The 21,471-nt window shown below is 35.1% G+C and overlaps 1 protein-coding gene across 1 annotated transcript in view; it reads left to right on the top strand.

Annotated features, from left to right (window-relative positions):
* Nucleotides 1–21,471, top strand: part of UNC13C (unc-13 homolog C) — a 181,411-nt gene that overhangs the window by 41,121 nt on the left and 118,819 nt on the right. Inside the window, exons 4-7 of the mRNA XM_085303380.1 lie at nt 4,999–5,077; nt 10,921–10,992; nt 15,472–15,691; nt 20,475–20,702. Coding sequence (XP_085159506.1) covers nt 4,999–5,077; nt 10,921–10,992; nt 15,472–15,691; nt 20,475–20,702 — 599 coding nt within the window. The remainder of the gene's footprint in view (nt 1–4,998; nt 5,078–10,920; nt 10,993–15,471; nt 15,692–20,474; nt 20,703–21,471) is intronic.

Here is a 21,471-nt window from a genome sequence, read left to right as displayed (position 1 = left end):
CTGCTGGCTTCATATGTAAAGTTTAATAGAAGTAAAACTGGCTTGGGGCTGCTTTGATTACAGTCTGAAACTTTGAGAGTAATCCCTTTTCCTATCTGTTGATCATTTCTTCATGTTTTGTTTTTGTTTTTTTAATTTTGGGGGGTCATCTGACATCTTTGCCGTTCAATGGTATTTATGTAAGAAAAACCCATTCTTTGTTATAGTTTACTGGAATTTCCTGATCATAGTCCATAGCACCTTTTCGCTCTAATTTGCTAGGATTTTGAGAAGAGAAATAGCATGGTATAACTGAATAAGTGTAGAAGAGAACTGAGAGATGCCWCACAGGCACACCTTGTGCTTATGTCTGCAAACACCCCTTAGACCAACAAGCCTCAGTGCTGTAGAGGTAATCTTAACCAGGTCAGGCACAGCTGTTTAACATGTCTTCTACTCAGTGTAGGGAATAGCTCAGACAGAAGTTGTTAATCTACTGTAAGGCCATTGAAACAAAGGCAGCTGGTAGTCCTCAGTTTCTTACTGTACAGSTAATGATTGCCATGACTTTGTCACTGAAAGATGTTTTTTTAAAAAGAAAAATTAGTTTCAGAGTTAACTCCTTTATTATTCAAATAGCTTTTTTTTAATTCATAATGACTACTACAATGTCAAAACTAAATTGCTAAGTATAAGCAATAGTATAATACATAAATGATGTAGTATATTGATTAATTGATTATTGAGGAATTTGTTGTTCTCTCTTTTTTAGAGACTGTGGGTTTAGTTTTAGGTTCAGTTTTTCAAAATCTTGGAAATAATCTCCTTTGGTTTTTATTCCAAATTTAAACAAGGAATGCATTCTTCCCATATACAATTTTGATATTTTTATTCAGTTTGCTTTGACTAATATACTGCAAAATAAAGCTGCAAAGTAATTATTATCTGTTATCAGAGAATTACCCACCATACAGCCCATAGGCATATTGCCAATTAATGATGCAAACTTAAACTTCCTGCAAGAGCTTGTTGATTGAAAATAAAATGCCTCACAAATTAAAGACATCACAGAAAAAAACTGAAGGCATTTTCACCTTACTCAACTTCTAAAGATCATGATTCTTTTTTGCAATAGTCTCCTAAGAAAGCAGTATTTTGAATTGAATGATACCTTCATTCTTCACTCACATTCTGAGTCTTACCTCTAGTTCAGTCCTGCAAGGTGCCAAGAAAATTTATGCAAGATACTGAGTCAAACTTCTAGAAATGAATTTGAGGAGATTTGGTATCTCTCAGAATCAGGCAGTTTAATCCATCATTGTATATTCATAAGTTGTTAGGAAAAAAAAAACCTTAAGGATGAAAGCCTCACTTTATCTCCATTTCTGAAAAATGTTATGAGTGCTAAACCGTGTCTGTTATTTTCTTTGCAAAGAGATGTGAAAATCCATTGTTAAATAGGATTTATCTAAAGCACTTCAGTGATTGAGGAAATCTAAACTTCTTTTACTAGGAAATATGGTTTACTCCCCTACTATCCTTACCAGCTATGTGGAATACTTAAATCACTTTTAAATGCAACAGTTAGTCATTGATTTTTGATATGCTAGATAAATATGGGTTTTTTTTAATTAACAGGAAAGGGATACACTTTGTGGAAAAGGATTAATAATCAGAATTTATTTAAAAAATGACATTTTCACTATGTAACTGCTTGGCATCATATTAAAAAAGAATACTGAATAATTAATATTCACAGATAAAAGATCTTTCCTAGAAGTCAAAATGGTTGATAGTGTTTGGAGAGCTGGGTATGGTACTTCTGGAGTTTAACCTCAGTCCTTTTAAAATTCTTGGGAAAAGATTCTTATCAACTCCATTGACTCTACAGGCTTTCAATTAAACCCGTAGATCTTTGGGATTGAAGCCAGTGCATATAAGTGTGAATATTGGGATATGTTTATCAAGATCCTTGTAGGTATGTTGAACTGCAAAGGTTAAATGGATGTGTGGTGATCCTATCTTAGATCCAATCTTTTAAAATGGATATGAAAAGCAATGTTCAGTGCCTTTATTTATTACAAGATTTGAGAAAAGCTCTCTGTGGGATTTCTCCGTGTATCAACAGCTCCAAACATATAACGTCTAATTTATTTTTGAGCTTTAATACTGTGGTGAGTGCTTCATCAGAGTAACATGATCTACAGGATTTGAGTGTGCATCAGTATTTTCTGACTCATTACTTTCTGGTATTAGCTTTAATGGTTAACAATTCCCTTGACACTAAATGATCTCTCAGACCTAAAGCACAAATTTCAGTGTTTATCTCTGCCAGAGTACCTATTGGTTTTGCCCGAAATGTTCATTCTTTGTGGTTTTATAAGTTTATTTTAAATTCCTATTTCAGAGTTTTCCCCTATTATCTACAACTATTAAATAAAAGTACGCTCTGACCTTAAGGATAGCTTCTCAATTTGTTTTGCAATTTATTCTACTTGGAAAGCTGTCCACTAGTTGTTAGGCCAGATTTGCTTTCTTCATTTCATTACTCTTTTAAGGTGTAAGATGTCACATTTGTGCCCAAAAAGTCTTAAAGCCAGGACTTCGGGCAAGAAGGCACTCCTCACTACAGATCAGAAATTGGACTTGTCCATGGGACTCCTGTTTACCTTCCGGTGTCCTCCAGACAAGGAAGAATTAATAACACTGTGACAGCTGCCAAAAATACCAGCAAGTGGACTAAGTGGAGTCATTCTGGGGTTCCGTAGTCCTGGTTCCCTGATATATTAGATATTAGACACACGCAGCTGTGCCTGCTTTCCCTTTCTTAATTGTTCTGGTTTAAGAGTGTATTGTAAAAGTGACCGAGTGACTGGGAAGAGTTGTGGAGAGGAAATCCAAAGTAAACACAAGTGCTTGGTTAGGGAAGGATACCTGAAGTGTACAAGTGTGAAGTAGTATACTGTACTGTACTACTGATACTGCTATACATAAGAAAGTTTAAGACAGACTAGTACTTCARAATTTTCCAATTACTGAACAGAAGGTGAACAAATACCCCCAAGAACACAGATAAAACAATCTCATCTTATTTTCCTTCTTAATTTTTCTCCCCTATGTTAAGCTTCACCCAGGCTGAACTTTTCAAAGCCCCTTGTGTGGCACACTCCAAGAAAGCAAAATTGCTGCTCTGTCTCTGTTGAAAATTAAGCAGAGAAATACTGTCAGTGTATTGCTCTGTCCATTTCTTCCACAAACCTATGGGAATAGTAAGGATAGAACACCATTTTATTTTGAGTGACAGACAAAAATGATTTTTATAGGCTTTGGCTTTTAAAAAAGATAGGACCAGCAATATAGGATCTGACCAAAGGCCCATCTAACCCAGTATCATGCGCCTGATACTGGCCRAAAGCTAGATGGCTAGGAGATGATAACAAATGTGTAAGCATAGCATATGCTAACACTTTCTCGTAGTACTCTCCTATTCTTCTAACAATTTGTAATTCACATACTATTTAAGTCTGCAGTTGTGTCATTCTTTTAACAGCTATTAATGTAGCTCTRCCCTCCTCTCCTTTTTAAATCTTTTGGAGTTCTGATTTTTTGAATTCTGTTGGCTTGTGTTGGTGCAGCTGGAGATATTAGCAGTGGAGATGGCTTAGTAGGGAATATGTCTTTCCCTCAGCAGCCATTGCTTGCATTCTGGCATATACTAGCATTGCCCAACACTGATTTCAGTTTATATCAACATGCCAGTCTGTGAATTTTGGCTGCTGAGGTCTCTGATTCATAATTTCTGATGAATTTAGCTGCAGTCATGGGACTGTAACATCCGTATCCAACAGGAATCATCAGCTAGAGTTTTGACTCAAATAAGAACAGAATTTGTAAACTCCGCTGTGGGGCTTGTAGTCCTCTGATCAGAGGAATATGGTAGGAAGAGTATTTAGGACGAAGTATAAACTTTTCCGAAGCAAGTGAAATTTTTGTCAGTAATTTCAGTGAAACCTCCTGTCACTCAGTAATTTTGATGTATAAAAATAAAATGAAAGCTTTCAGACTTCAGGTGTGAAACTGTACTGTGAATACTGATTTATGTATATACAATGTGTGTGTGTATACGTACACACACAAATGTAAGAACAACTGAGAAGGTATTGGAGACAGTGCCAAAGAAAAGAAACTTATAGGGAAAATGATGCATTTTAAGAAAAATTGTATCCCAGCTTCCCTGAAAATCTCAAAGTATATCTGAATTAGACCTGATAGAGTATATAGCAATCTTTCAAAATCCACAGTGGAACAATTTGACAAAGATAATACATGCCTGCTAGTTACTGCTCTTCTGAAGAATCAGGGAGAATAAAGCATATCATTACAGCATCGATTTGTATTCTTTAATCCAACCATGTGTCAGCCTTTTATTCCTTAAGTGCCTCCAAGCTGTTCTTTCACATTGTTTCAAAGTTGCATGTGAAATCTAATATGGGAATTAAATGTGTGCTTAATGCATAAACTTAAACTAAGTAATAGGAAATAGTAATGGCCAGCACACCACAAGTAAAAATTTCTAGCTGTAATTACTGTACTACTATGTAATTTAGTAATTACTAATAAGTAATTACTATGTAATGAATTCTGTTTTCCTCATTCACATGGAATCATAAGAAAAGATCTGATTGTGTATTTAGTTAGAATTTTTACTTTATTTTTATCAGTTACAAGTCTTTTTGATAGGAAACMACTGCTAAGCCCTTTAAATAGACAATAAAATGTTTTAGGAAGTATTAAGTGACATTTCAGCTACTCGTCTGTATTTTGGGGAATGCCAGGAGAAAGCAGTCAGCTGTACAAATAGTACACACACTTTATTTTTTGTAAGAATGAGAAAACATCACCTTCTTTCACTGACAACTGCCAGTTTATATTTTAACTATGCATATAGATATTAGAACCAGTCCTTCTCAAGGATGCAAACTTCAAATTTTCATTTTCATTTGTCTTTTCTGTCTTCAGAGCTGGCCGTGGGCTGTATGGAATTGATAGCATGCCAGACCTGCGTAGAAAGAAATCTTTTCCCATTGTTCGAGATGTGGTAAGTAACCTCTGATGCCATGAAACTGTTGATTCATTTGCCTATTCTCTAGATCTTTATTTTAGTTACTATTGTATGTATGAATGGTACTGCGTCTACACTTCTTACAAGGAAAAAAGTAGCTTGAGAGAATGGACTAAGGCCAGTAAAAGCAAATGGTACAGCTATTACAATATAGTAGATATGACTAAATATCTCATAGCATATTTAGATTTTTTGTAGAATCAGCTAATGTACATTGCTGTGTTCATTGTAATATTGAATTAGCTTATAAAGATGGCTGTACTTTAGTGCTTGGAATATTGATATGTGTTTTTAATTATGAAATTGAAAGAGGAAGAAAGTGTATTTCTTTTTTTTTCTTTTTTTTCAAAGCAATACTATTTTCAGTATGAATGATTGTAAGATTTATGCATACTTCCATTACATGATGGAATCTGTTATTTTAACCATCCTTATAGGCAATAATAGTCTAGGCAAATAAATTTCAGCAAAGCGAAAAGTATTTAAGTTCCTTGCCTTTAAGTTTCAATCTAGACAAGATTAAGTAGAATTTGTCTGCTCTGGGGAATTTGAAATGCCATTCACATTTCTCACTTTTTCCGAAGTGTAGAATTTATAATCCAATGAAATACATATTTAGTCTTTAGTGGTGATGAGTTCCAAAACCAGTTTCTCATTTTTAAATAAGGGAGTATTATTGTTCAGTGTTTTCTCAAAAGTAATAGTTACCTCTTACTAATCAATCAGTCATTGAGACATAACTCCTCTTGAAGAAATTCAGCCTTCAAGAGTTGGAATTTATAGAGTTTTAAAACTGAAATTTAATCATTATGCATTTACATTCATCCAGAAAAATTTAAGTTACTGATTTAAAGAACAATATATTTTGATCATGTGTCCATTTTGTAGCTATAAATCTGAAACAATTTCACCAACTTTAGGGGAACTTATTTCAGACTTGGGGTGTAGGTTGTCTGTGTCATTGAAAGATTATTTGTATTTGAAGGTATGGGCATTCTAAACAACCTCCTATGAACTCTGAACTTGTAATTGATTTAAAACCTCCCATTTAAATGAGTAATCTAATTTTCAAGTCCTTCTAAGGTGTGGTATAATGTAATGAACCTTTTAATGTTTATTTATGTGATTGTTTCAGAAGTGCAGAAATATTGTTAGAATGAGTGCTGTTCTCTTTTGACACTGAAATAAATATCATTTAACACTTTTTAATAGTAAATCTACTGGTTTAATATTCCTTATAATTTCTTTCCTATCTTGGCTGGATTCTTCAGGCTATGGTAAGTGCTTTCGTACTGATAAATGTTGCAAAACATCATAATAAATCTTAAATATTCCACAAATGCCGTATTTCATGCAAATTAGAAAAAAATATTTTATGAGAAGGAATTTTACCCCCAAGTGAAGTTACGCTTTACAAGAGTGTCTGTCCTCCACGTCATAGATCTGTAAATTATTATAAATGAAAAAGTTTGTATTAAAGTTATTTTTATATTCCAGATATCCTGCTTTCTAATGATGCAAGCAGGTTTTTTAGGACCCAATAGTGATACTTCCTTTCTGGAACTTCTTCCTTATTTCCATAGTTCCTCTATGCTTCCAGTTTCTCTGTGCTAATTTTCATACCTTCAGGATGCTATCTCAAAGTAATGTTTATCAAAATGTGGTACGATTTTTTAAGATACTGTCTTTGACTCCCGTTTGTTTCCGTAACTTCACATTCTGAAAAATCCAATGTTCATTCAGCGTGAACACCAGCTTAGGAACGTGAAGGACTAGCATTCTGCCAAAGAATTTTAAATTAATTACTGCTAACTGGGCAATTACTGCTGCTTAATCTTAAGATTGCCCAGCATCCTCCTTTCTTTGACTCATATTTTTACAAGTTGTAACTGTTCATGTCGAATTTTCCATGTTCCTTAATTATTCATGAAGTCATTTTTTGTCACTTCCTTAACAGTATCACGGTACATATTCTTGTATGTTGCTGTGTACTTCAGAGTGCTGTGTGAGTGTTTAAAAATAGTTATTACTGTAGTAGCTTTATTAGCTCTCTCTCTCCTTGTCCTAAGTCTCCAAAAGAAATCTATTTGCTAATGCATTGGGACTCTCTGGCTTCCTTACTTGTTTTTCAGTTTGAGTCATTATGTACAATGCAAGTTTATGAGAAATTCTGAGAAAGCTCTTCCTTAATCTTGCATTCAGTTCCAACAGTAGTTAATGCTACAGCATCTCATATCTTTTGGAAGAGAGGATAAGGCAGTTGAAATCGTCTGCAGTTACAGTTCTCTTTGTTGCAGGTGTGAGTTTCCGTATGGGCCAGCATTATTAGAGTTCTAGTAAGAGATATCTGTTACAGAAGGGAAAGACAATGAAAGGAGAAGTGATTATTGAAGTGGATTCAAACGACAATAAGGAGACCTTGAGCTGACCTCCGTTTAATGCAGAGCTAGAACAAAGAGTAGAGTGCCCTTAGCTTCTACTTTTAAACAAACATGTTCTCTCTTTAGTAGTTAGAGCTATTTTTGAGGTGGAACTATAAACAGGGAGAACACTAGTGATAATTAAAGATATCAACTTTCTTAATAGAAAAATTTTGGGAAGGAGGTAAGTAATTTTGGAGAACTGCTTGTTTTCTTTTGGGTGATTTTTTCCCTGAGCAAGAGTACAAATCTGTCTTTCTAAATAATACAGTCTAGATCCATAAAGTAAGTAAATTACCCATAATTGCTCAATGGGAAGCAGTTCTGAAATAACAAGGCTGTTAAGTGGAAATTTTTGTCAGTTTCTCCTCATGTGTCCAGTGGGAAACTTTTACATTACATAAAAAAAAAAAATGCAACAGTATCTGTCAAGCAATAACAAATACTTTCCTGGCTTCAGCATTTTTTTTTTTCTGATTGTACTAGTCTATATTCAAGAGAACAGATTTTTTCATTGCAAGCAGTGTTTGAGGAGATATGTATCATTTTGTGTATGGTTTTGTAAATGTGATTTCTGGTCAAAAAGAAGTAAGATACAGRAAACAGCTAGAATCTGTTTTCAGTCTGAAGCTATGGGACTGATTGCTGGGGCTTGCTCTGATATCTTTCTGCCTAACAGTGGAGAGGTGTAGTGTCAAGAGTTTTATCACCATACTCCTCCTAAATTTGATCCATGGTTACTGTTAATTACTAGTTTCTCACAGGTCCTTCTTGTGTAGGATGCTACATAAGTTGTTTGTATTAGTCTTCCAGCGTGACAAAAAATTTATTGACAACAGCCTAATTATCTGTTTCCTATTAGACTTTGTTATTTTATGTAGGACACTGTCCTGTGATTTTAGGCACATTTCTGATTAAGGAGCCATCAGTAAGTTAGGTGATTCGAGAAGTAGACCTGGGGAGACTTGGACCTCAAGGACTCAGGACGAGTTAAAAATTGCTTCCCTACTTCCCTTTTTCTGCCAGGAAATAGTATCTGTCAGTTGATTTATACGATAACAAGTAAGTGCAGCTCTCCTGCTGGCTCATGGGCATTCGTGTTGTTGGAGGACAGAACAAGGTATCATCCACTCCCTCCCTATTCAGAGCTAGTATTCTTATGCCCCTGGTGTTCAACAAGTAGTCCGCATTATACTCTAGCTTGGAATGGCTAGGATTTTATAGTGTAACCCCAAAAGCCTGAAATCATTTTCTAAGCATAAGGGATATGATGATTAAAGGTTAAAACTATAAAAGTAATATATTGTTGGCAAGTTAATGTGATGGGTCACTTTCCAGGATTTTGAGAAGGAACCTGTGCTTCAAGCCAGGTCAGCAAGATAGGTATCTTTAATCCTTTCTAACCCAGAACTACAATGAGTATGACTGATTGCTTCTTTTCCTCTTTTGGAGATCCCAACACATTTTGACTGCCATTTGTCACTTTTATTTGTGAATCCTGTAGCATTTGGTTTTGTCACAAGAATTCTGAAAAGTAAAACGTAGATTCTGTTTAATCAGTCCTGTCACTTTGCTAGTCTCACTGGCACACACGAATGGGATTTGCCATATTTTCAGAATAAAAACAAGAGATGGCTACAGACAGGCAAACAGAAATATTTTGTTATTAATAACAGCCTAGAAAACTGAAAGCAAATTAATATCATAATATCATGGTAAATTACTGAGAATTTAAAGAAAAGGGTTTTTTGCGTCATATATTAACTATAATAGGACAATGATAAATCAAATATTTCTGTGCCAAGGACGACTTCTTACTCTATAATTAGTTTTACAAGATTAATAATTTTGTGTCTGTCTGCTAGTTTAATTATTATCGAGGGAAATTTGTTGAAAATTGAATGGATATGCTCTCAGGAGAAAGTAAACATTTAGAAGGAAAATGAACAGTCTTAATATCTCTAAATACAAAAATCTATTTAAATTATGTCGATGTTTAAAATTATAAAATGGGAAGAAATTAGAATTGTAACTCTATCCAAAGATTAATTGTGCAGCTCCTCTGCTGATGTTAGCCTAAATAGCTTCTAACCCACTGTGTATTTCCTACAACTGAGAGAATTTCATTGAAATTTTGCTGTGATAACACTGTAATGTACAGAGACCCAGTTCACTGCATCCTCACAACAAAGGCAATAGACTTGATGTTTAGTGGATGGTATAATTGATTGTCCTTATTCTGCTAGGCCATGAGAGCAACAATGCATGACAAAGCAGATGCTGGATTAGGGAGAAGAAAGATAAAGCAGAAGTGTACAGACACACTTGCATTGATTTAGGGTGAGTGAGGGCAGGATGCATGAGCCCAATTTTGTGAGTAAGAATTCAGAAATACAGCAGTGTTATTGTTAAAATTTTATATACTGGAATAAATCTTACTGTTTCTGTCAGGCCAAAAGGACTACGGATAGCAGAAGTGATGTTCAGTGTTAGAACAGCATTTGGGAAACACACAAGACTAATTTCCCCAGAGGCTTTTTCCTTTTGATCATTATATCCTCTAATTAATTTTCAGTGATCCATTTAAATTGCAGGGAGACTGTAGTAAGGAAGATCTAATTTTCTTGTTTCTTGTATATTAAAAATACTTTGTTTGGATTACCTTTGTGTATACTCTGCTAAAGCAAATACAATTGACTACAGAATGAAGGACAGTGTCTTCAGGATGAGGCAGATGTTCATATACCCATAGCATGGCCATACGGGCAAAACACAAGAGATGGAGACATCATTTAACAATTTTTTTTTCCCTCAAGAACCAGAGTATTTACCCAGATAGTAACTAAAGATTGTTGGATGAACACTGAGTGTCTTTGACAAAAAATATATTCCTTTTTTTCTGTAATAAGGTTTCTTAAAGACTTTTTTGTAAGACAAGTAATATTTTACATACGTGCACACACTTCTGAAAATGTTCTGTAACTTACAAAAAGTTATCCAGACTGACAACTTGAACTGTAAGACTATTGCAAAATGATCTTTCATGTTTCTGCAGGCATAGACAGCTTCCAAATTAGGGTAGGGTACCTATTGGCATACTACTTTAGTTTGGTTGGCAATGCAGAAAAGTGACAGCCTGTGGTTTGAAAAACTGAGTCATAAACCCCTGAATAACAGGTTTTATATTAGAAATGGCTGCTCAGGTGAGAGACACAGTAATAATGATRGAAAGTGTTTCCATTATGTACTGAAATCTTAAAAGTTGTGTACTGTACTAAACTAAATTAAAAGATATTCACAACCCCTGCAGTTTTGCTTGAATCCCATTAGGGATTCATTAGATTCAACAACTAGAGTTACTGGTAAAATTTTTGATAGTGTTTCTTTTGCTTTAAACAGACACTTGCTGCTCGAAAATCTGGTATTTCCATGACGATGCTCATTCGGACCTCCATAAACAACGAAGAAATGGTAAGTGTTCTCAGTGTCATAATGAATTTACTTAAATAATGAAGAATTTTTTTTTTTGTTCAAAGCTGTTCAGAGATAATTTAATCCTTAAACACTCCAAAGTGATAAAAACTGAGATCGTAAGCATTTCATTTATGGTGTCGGAACTTCCAGGGGTTTTAAGTACAATGTCCTGCCTCATAATGACCAGTCTGTCATTATTTTCTCCAAATGCACTGTAGTACGCTATTTGAATTCCATACTGTTGTTCAAACCCTTCTTATTAATTATTATTTATGATCCTTAAAACTAAACCTGACTGCAACAAATTGCACAGTATTGAATGGCTGGGGTGTAAAATGGCAAATTCAATTTTGTGTCTGTAGATATTAAGTAGCATGGGGAATAATTGTTGCTAGTTGTACATCCCTAGTGATTGGCTGTAGTGTCATTAATACCACACCAGAAATATATCTTGAACTAACTATGGATACTTCTGTGAAAAGATAGCTCAGTGCTCAGGGCCAGTCAAAGTGACAAGTAGAATGTTAATAATGTATAGGAATATACAGGGAAAAAACGGTCATTAATTGTACCACTGCATGAGCATGTGGTATAGTATCTGTACCCTCAGATCAGATTATCAGATTAGTTAAGGACATGAAGAGTACAAAGAATCCCCTCCCCTCTCTCCCCCTCCACCCCCCCCCCAAAAAAAAAAAAAAAAAAAAAAAAAAAAAAAAAAAAGATCAAAGACATGAAAAGGCTTCCATGAACAGTGTGGATAAAATGAATATGAAACAGATGTTTGCTATTTGGCTTTGCACAAGAACTAGCAATAACCCAATGAAATTATCAGGCATCAGATTTAAAACAAAGAAAAGGGAAACGTTCTTTACACAACCTGTTGTGTAAACCTACACAACCTACACAAAATTTCGAATTGAAATATTGAGAAAGTTAAAAGCTTAGACAAGCAGGAAAAAAAAGACTTGACAAACTTCTGTTTAAAAACATTCACCCAGGAGTATTAAACAGGAGGATTCTCCGTAGCTTTCATCTGAGAAGTCTGGGAAAATGATCACTTTCTAGTGTTTTCTTAAGTTTCAATTGTTTGCGCTGGATGTGTTTTTGAATGTCATTAGAAACCTTTCTGTGGGCATTCTATCTCGCATTGGAGACTTCAGGGTGATTTTTCCAGACGTTTACTTCTGCTGACTTGCATCCTTTCTCAGGATAGTCAGAAAAGACTAAGGAAGAAACTCTTATTTCACAAAATAGTTATTTGAGGACACCTTTGTTTTTAAAGTGCTCAGCCATACCATACTGTAACTGCTGGCTTTCGGCTTCTCTCTGTTTATCGTACCATGAGTACAATTATAATGAGAGAACTTTGTGAGAGGCTCAGTGTGATTTTTCAGTCCTTACAGACAACTTGAACATTCTTTCCTTTTTTAAAAGTAACATATACTAATAAGATATGCCATTTTACATGAATAAATTATTCATTCCCACAAGAATTGGCAGTGATAATCTTTAAAAAAAAATGATATTCTCCAGGCAAGTGCAGTTTTCCACTATTTCCTTTACCTGTATTTTGCAAAAGAAAATTGTTTTAATCCAAAAGCCATCAGGTGTCATCTGCTCTCAGGTGTCATCTGCTCTAGGAGCATTTTAAGTGTGATGCAAACAGATTTACATGGCTGAATTTAGCATGATTGAACAAAAGCAGTAATTTAGTAATTTGAAGGAATAAAGGCCACTTTTGTGTCCCTCATTTTGCTAGTGCAAACAGTTTTCTAGAGTATATCCGTATATCCTCCTATGAAACAAGGAAACATTGTATTTTTCTTACATTGGCTAAGCTCCATGGAAAAATGAAAAGGCTGATGACAGATACCCTGGATAGTGAAACCCACAATGCAAATACACACACATCCATCACTCCTCTGATTTGTTGTGAATTTTCTATGCCTGTGTGGTAGTCATGAAGGAACAACCTGATAGTGCTCAAAGATGGATTGATGGGGTAGGAAACAGCTAATTTTTAAGAAGGTCATTTGGTAGATGCAGTATTTTGTCTGCAATCTCAAAATAGCAACAAAGGTTGCTAGAAGGAAGAGAGCTATGGAATCTGTAAAAGTAGTGAAAGACTTAGGGAGAATTATTTGTAGAGAGCAAACTTAAGCAATCGGTAATGTAATTGATGCAAAATAAAGACTTTTTTCTGTGTTCATTATAGCTGCTGCAAAAATATCTGGGTTCAGTGAAAGATAGTAAGATACTCAATATGCTCTATTAAAAGGTGTCTACTAAACAGACAGACAAACCCATTTATAAACATTCCAACCTTTTGTGACAATAAGTCAGCTGTATGCCTCCCCTGACACACACAGAAAAAAATCCAGGTTCATTTCCAGAGCTTAGAAGCTGTTCAGAGTCTGGCTCTACCTATGGAGAACTGAAGATGCAATGAAGTTATGGAGCTAATGTGAAATGCTAACAAATGCAAAATAAGAAAGAACAGTTTGAACTGCACTCATCGATTCTGACTTAAGTTTTACTGTTCAGGAAGAAAAAATACAGCAGATCCCAGTCTGCAGTTTAATGTGGACATCTGTCCTGTGCATTTCGTTGAGTAGAAAGACTGAGGAACTGCTAGGATCCATAAGAAGTGGGAAGGGTAAATGGTGGATGTATTTTAATGTCATTATACTCTTCAGTCTCAATAATTCTTTCAATCTGAGCACATACAAAAGAAATACATATTAGAAACATCTCTCTTCAGGAATCTTTCATAAAAACATAAACCCCAAGGCAGACAAATATAATGTAGAAGAGTAAAAGCAGATTATTTGATGAGAAAATGTAAAAAACGAATTATATTAGAAAAGAGGTGAATATGAGAAGTCTGCCTTATAATAGCCCCCACTAAATAAACTAAAGGAAAGTGGATATACTTTCTAGGCTAAATAGGATGTTACAACCAATAAAATTGATACTCAACTTACTTAAAACAAGTGAAAGGATTCTACTTGTTCTATAAGTAACTAGGAGACTTTAATGTCCTAAGGTATCATCAAAACTGAGTATAACAAGATTTGAAAACAAAAAGAAAAAGCATTTTCAGGGGTAAAATAACTCTCCAGATAGTCTTCACAAAATGAGATGAAGTAGTCACTGATGACAATTAAGGAAGAAAATCCTCCTTGGGAAATTATTTAATCAAGCCTTTCAGTATGTTCATACTTCAGTCACTTAGCTGGTTTTCTAGCTTCACCTTGCCTCCTGTACTTACAGCACCGTAGCTGTGGTGAAAGAGTTCATATGGACAAACTACACAACTTCTAAAATGGCTATGCAGCCAGCTTATAGCTAGCTACCTTATGTCTACAGAAGCTGAAGTGTTGACAGGAAGGACAAATTTGCAGTAAAATCGTGTTTCCCCCATGCTGCCCCTTTTCATATGTTTTTTCATCCTAAAAGAATCAGCTTATTCATTTAGAAGTGAACAGATCCAGAACTTTTAATAAATTCTTGGCTGCCACCTGTGCATTTGATAAGAAAAAGAAACTGAGGATGTATTTGTGTGTGGTGCTGGATGATGCCTACAGGCTGCTGAACTTTCCTTATTCCCAGTAAATCAACAGGACTCAGAAGAATTGAGTATGTGAAAACAAAGCTGAGTAAACAAACCAGACTATTTTGGAGGATGCGTAAGTCTGTGTTTTGTATTCATAATTCCAGGGACTATTTTATTTGTCAGTCTTCACCTCATTAAGCACTAAGGAGCTGAGATCGAGGTTGTTTGCAGTACTAATCAGTGGCTAGCCAGTCATATTTCTGCTGCTGGAATTAATCATGCCCTAAGCAAAACCAGTCCAAACCTGGATATTTATTTTTGAGAGTACAGACAATGTTACATGTTGGTAGGTAAAAAGACATCTTGACTCTTAAAAGGGAAGCAGTGAGTGTGCTACTGTGGGAATACAAACAAAATGGAAGGATAAAACTCATCTACTTTTATTTCTTGAGGAGACTATACAGATACTAGTGTTAAAGGAAGGCATTATACATAAGCGGGATACATTCTGCGTAGTATGTGTAAGTACCTGGAGGAAACATTTAAATATTCAGAAGTCAGGTGTTAGGTAATTACTTAAAATGCATCTGTGAATGTAATACTAATGATTTTTTGAAATTAATCTATCAAAATACGAACACACACACACACACAGAGGAATCTATGTTGATAATGTAATTGACTGAACTGAATACATCTTACCTCTCGCATTTCTGTAATCAGTTAAAATAGTCATCCAACCTTCCTTTCCAAAGTGCAGGACAAAATAACTCAATTAATTTTGCAGATAAATTCATACTTCGGTGTATATTTTAATATTTTATAAAATTATAAATGTAATGTTTTAACTCCAGGTCACATGAATGAAACAATATTTTAACCAAAATCTCAATTTTATTATTTTTTTAACTCAACAGAAAATACACGTCTTTAAGAAGACATTGCAGGCTTTGATCTATCCTATGTCTTCAACTACACCTCATAACTTTGAAATCTGGACAGCTACAACACCTACATACTGTTATGAATGTGAAGGTCTACTTTGGGGCATAGCCAGGCAAGGCATGAGATGCACTGAATGTGGCGTCAAATGTCATGAAAAGTGCCAAGACCTCTTAAATGCTGACTGCTTACAAAGTGAGTATGCCCTGACAGCTAACACTTCACAGTACTTCACATCTTWTGAAATTGTGTGTATGCTCTGAAGTTCCCTGGAAAGTGCCAAATCATTAGAAAACAGTGAAATCATGTTGCTGTTCAGTGGCTGAGAACTTGGCCAGAAATTTTGTGAAATACCTAATGTTAGTTTTGCTGAGTGTCACTGGTCAGTTACAAAATAATGTTTTCTAACATCAGCATGTTATCTGCTGTCTGTTCCATGTGACAGCATCCAGACCAATTAATGTTATGTGAAGTAAACACTCTTTGTTTTGTTTGACTTAGAGCAAAGATAAAAGAAAACTGCAGATACTGATTGTAGTTAATATAAGCAATTCATCAGCAGTCATTAAGTGGTCATTACACTTCATTAAAATTTTCCCTGGAAAGCCACATGGTTCATATGTTAACAATAATAAATAAAAGTTACGGAATTTTCTATTTGAGAAATCTGCTATTTTGAAGTGGTTGTAATAAAGGAATCCTAGTGAAAATGAGTGGCCAGATAAATATATGTGTGTGTGTATATATATATGTGTGTATGTATATATGTGTGTATATATACATATATATATATATAAAAAACATATCAGTTAGACTGGTTTTCTTTCAAATTTACCTTAAAGATTTTAGAATGCAGTTAAAAATCTAATCCTCTCTTCAGAAGTGGTTAAATCACTGGAGCAATATCCAGAGGAAAAAAAGGAATAGCAAAAATACAAAGCGGTAAACAGGATCTTATCTCTTCAAAATACCAAACCATCCATGCATGAGGGGAGAAATATCAGTCAGAAAGATAATATATAACAGATAAAAATGAAATTAGAAAGTAAATTGCTTGTATGACATTTTATTCCATTCGTCTGTTATGTGGTATCAACACTTTTAATTTTTTAATACCTTCCTTCTAACATGCTTCTCTAAAATACTTGTTTTTTCTGTTTTTTATACAAAGGTATTTGTAATGGTTCATTTTTTAAAATAACCACTTCTGATCCCTGTAATGTGAGTCTTTCTTCCCATTATAATTTGTTAGAAAATAAGGCCCAAATAAGAAAATGTCTGAGAGACATATCATCATTGCTATGATGAAAGTGACGTACAATAAGAAGTATTTTTTCTATATCAAATCACTCAATCTCCAAGTAATCTGTTTTTTCTTTTGCAAAAATGAAACCTATTAAGAACACAAAGTGATACTTCATTATCTGTCTAAACAGTAAATACTGAAACATTCACAATGGAGCTGGTTATGCCTCAACTGGTAAGTGCACTAAGCCTAGTAACTGAAAGAATTTTTTCATTCTTCATGCCATAGTTACCAACCTAGGATCAAGATCTATTGTCTAGTGGGGAAAGCTGCCACTCAAACGGTCCTTTCGTCATCTAAATATGACCGTTTGTGAGATTTCTTTTCATCGAATCTTCAAGAAGAGAATTAGAGCACTAAGTTCTTCAGTTCATTAGGATCTTTCTTTTGGTTGTTCTTGCAGATTCTAGGTTTGCTCACTTCAGTTGCATATTTGGGATTGAGATTAAGATAAACCAACTTTTTTCTTTAGCTTCTTTTTTGACTGAGTTTATTCCAGCCACTGTATGTTCTCCTTCAAAAATGTATGAGATGCATTTAAACCATGCTTAAATTACAACATAATTTTTACACAAGGTGCTAAACGTAGAAGATCAAGACCTGCAAACTTTCTGATACTCTAATTTTGAAATGGAAGGGGCTTTAACAACTCTGGCATTGTTCTACATTGTTCGCTGTTGATATGTTTCTGAGGATTTGCTTAGCTTCTACATATTTCAGAAGTATATAGATGTTGCAGTCATATCTTCTTTCTTCCTGCCATATTCTCTGTGTGAGGAGTTATGAGGGATGGATTATCAGAACTCATATTGTGCACAAAGCAGTCACAATTACATAGAGCTACTGACCCCAACAGAGTGTATATTGTGACAGATTTTTAAATCAGACCTCTAATTGTGATTTCACCTGGTGGCTTAGTGTGCTGTGTTTTGACAGCTAAGCTTTTGGCTTAGTTTCCCAGGTGAAGAAAGAACATCTATTTTGAAAATCAAATACTATAAAACTGTTTTATACAGCATTAATAAGGTTGTTTGTGAGGTTTTAACAAAAAGAGCGTCTACAATAATTGTGCACGCTGTTACCTGGATAGTAACAAAGAAAGGTATACTTCTGTAATGTCAGTTCCTGTTGACTGTTACCAACCAATTGTCACATTTAATTCCAGCTACATTTTAAAACTGTAGCTTAAAATAATTAATAGCACATCAATMCGATGGTCTCTTTCAATTTTGTTTAGTCATTTGACACCCTAGTTCTACTGGGAATCACTTCACATATACCACCTGCACTTAGAGGCATGAAAATGAGATGAAAGAATTGTGAGATTGTAGTTCTGCTGACAACAGGATATGTGCAAGTCAATAACTGTTCGTCAACTTAATATAAAAAGAAATAGAAATAGCTTTCCTGAACTAAGCTCTCCCCTTYTTCACATCTTGTTTAGCACTGTTTATATATCAGAGGAAGAAAATTATGGAAAAGTGGCACTGAATTGTTCACAAACTGGAATTTGGAGTTCATCTTCTCACAGGAGGACTTTAGACTGAAGCTTTAAACACTCAAAAATCTGTGTAGAGCTTAGTGGATCAGCTGGGAGCTGACCATGTGCAAATTCCTTAAGAAGTAATGAGAACTGAGAAGAAGGCATGGTTCTTAATGCTGTTCAGTGTCCTATGCTGTTACCAGCCATGTTAGAGAAGCATCTAATCTGTTCTGAAAAAAATGTTAAGCTGAGTTACCTCCAAAGAGATGCACGTAGTCTGGGCTCAGAAGCAACTGCAGATTGAGGTGCATGTGTGTATACATACATACATACATACATACATATATGTATATATTAGAAAAGCTTGCCATGCTAGAAGTAAAGTACTTATGCAGGATTGATTGGCAGGTAGATTTGCTACATTTTACAAGTATTTGTGTGTTGTTGATAACTTGAGCTTTTTCTAATTACTAGGCTTCCCTTTTTTCAGAGTAGACTGTAACTTCTCCCAACCAGTCTATTTAAACTCAGAAATTAGCATTTACTAGCAGCTGTGAAAACACAGTATGCTGTCACCTCTCATCTCTGGGTTAAGTTATGAATCATTGGAAATACGGCAGCAAAAGAGAGCAAGTGCTGGTCTGTCTCAGATCAGGCCCTGTGATAGCTGTTTCATCATTAGGTTTCCATCTGCATGACACAGTCCCATGCAGCAAAGTGATACATTTCTTTCTTGCAGATGCATTGATTTCATCTAGGAGGCTTTCTGGTTTCTACAGCCCTATTTGCATCTGTATCTTTCTACTTCATAAGTAGAGTAGATCTCTTCCCTGAAACTCGTCCCTAGTCTGCAGCTGTTAAGAGCAGAGTCATGCAGATTCATATTAGTCTGAGTATGGTGAATTTGCAAAATTAGATTTTATAAGATTCTCATTCTCTCCAGCACCTTACTTGTGTCTATTAGACACAGTATTCGGTGCAGAAATTCCCTGGATGTTTTCACTGCTAGAACTCCTGGAAAAACGTTCACATTAATCTTTTCAGCTGCAACCCTACTATAAGGTCATGGCTACTCTTTGGGGCACAGGACATGGAATAGTGGCTTTAATAGCCAGCAGAAGATTCCCCTGTCAGCGCAGAGTTTTGCAAAGCGCTCCTTCATATTCTCATCTTGTTTAAAGAAGAAGGGATGTATGGCTGGAGTGCACTATGCTCTGATCTAGACTGAGGGTGTCAGTGTTGGATGTTGGTGTTATATATGTAACTTTGACAATTTGGGCAGCTGCAAGGTCCCAAACTAGTGCAAGTGTTTAAATCCAGTGACTGCTTAAGTTCAGTGAATTTATGTAATAATTAAGATTTCTTAATGAACACTGTTCCAGGAAGGAATTAAAAACTTTCCATGAGTGCAGGCAGCATCATCAAATGTTGAGATAAATCTGAAGGTTGTCAAAAAAACATCCAAAACCACTATGCCTATTTCTTTCCACTGTTCACCAGATTCCCATTGTGRGAGAGCATTGCAGGAGTTCAGGTTTAGTCTCCTAACTGTCAAACAAAAAATTCTCTGACAAACGAGGTGGAAACATTACTTGTTTTAAATACCTTTTCTCCTAACAATGTTTTTGTCCTAATGAACATATGTCCAGAAATTTCTTGGTTTCCCTTAAAATGACTGGTTTTGCTTTCTTGTATCATCCTACAAGGAAGGGAGAAAGAAATGAAAATATTATTATATCTTGCCAACTTAGAAAAAAAATTACATGAAGAATTATTTACATATGTATTATTGACTAACTAGAAATAGGGGCAAAGGACAGCAGACAGAGCCAGATGCTGAACACTTTTACATACAGACAACTTCCTGGAAGAATCAGTATTCCTAATTACGTGAGAAAAGTTGCTCATGCATTCTGATATTTTAATAATAGTGATGTTTTACTGTTTAATAAATATTTCAAAGTATGWCATGAAACTGTTTGGGCTTGATTGTTAGCCTGTCATATTAAGCTAAATCAATGGGTAATTTCAGATTTCATCAAGAATTAATGTAAGATGGTTTGCATGATTCAGATGAAACACACATCCTGAGTACTGCATTACCAAGGTTTGACTGAAGGTTCTAGGGGGAAAAAACAACTAAGACACCAGTGTTTTAATGAATGTATTGACACTTTCTCTCATTTCAGGAGCTGCTGAGAAAAGCTCCAAACATGGTGCAGAAGATAAAACACAAAATATTATTAGTGCTATGAAGGAAAGAATGAAGATTAGAGAGAAAAATAGACCAGAGGTATTTGAAGTGATCCAGGAGATGTTTAATATTTCCAAAGAAGATTTTGTACTGTACACAAAAGCAGCAAAACAAAGTGTTTTAGATGGGACATCCAAGTGGTCAGCAAAAATAACAATCACAGGTAAATTTTATATTGAACTGTTTTCTGTAAGAGCTCTTTCCTTACCAGTCTGGTGGTTCTGAACTAAGATTAATTACAACTTGAACTGGAATTTTGTGTTAAATTGTAATTTGGTGCATCTGTAAATGATCTTGTAACATACTAACTGGAGGTGTTGTATATTACWACTGTTAGAAAAACCACCTTGTATTATACTGCTCCAGGGAGGAAGATGTGTAAATGTTCTTGCTGTGTCTTGTCTATCTCCTACTAGTACCTCCTGTGCTTGAGATTAACTTTTTGTCACTGTTGATCAGTTGGTTACAATTGGTGATCTCCTTTATGAAATTTTAATGACTGAAATGCTGAGACCACTGCAGCTCACAACTCTAGACCCCCACTGGTTTGAAAGTCCTCATTTGCTCTTGTTGCTTGACTAAAGATGCGTTCTAGTTTAGTGATACTGAGTCGCAGGAAACACAACATGCACCAATCATATATGCTCAGGATTGCTGCTGATTATCACCAGCTTTCACATTAGGGTGATTGCTTTTAAAGATTCCCAGCTGTAGTTAAAAAAAAATCAAGGATCTCTGCCTTCAATATTTAAATATTTGAATTCAAAACTCAGTGCAGAAAACTAAATAAAATTAAAAGCTCAGCTGGCTACACAGGCCAACCCACATGTATATGATAGATGAGAAACAAATAGAGATTAAACTGCAAAACTAAAGAGTTGAAAGTCAGCGATGTGAAACATTAAAGGGCTCTGAGTTTGATTAGATTTTAC

This window comes from Rhea americana, unplaced genomic scaffold (assembly GCF_003343005.1).
Source record: "Rhea americana isolate MKP2758 unplaced genomic scaffold, rheAme1 scaffold_2, whole genome shotgun sequence".
Lineage (NCBI taxonomy): Eukaryota > Metazoa > Chordata > Aves > Rheiformes > Rheidae > Rhea > Rhea americana.
The sequence above is the reverse complement of the archived record's forward strand: the minus strand, read 5'-3'. Positions and strand labels throughout refer to the sequence as shown.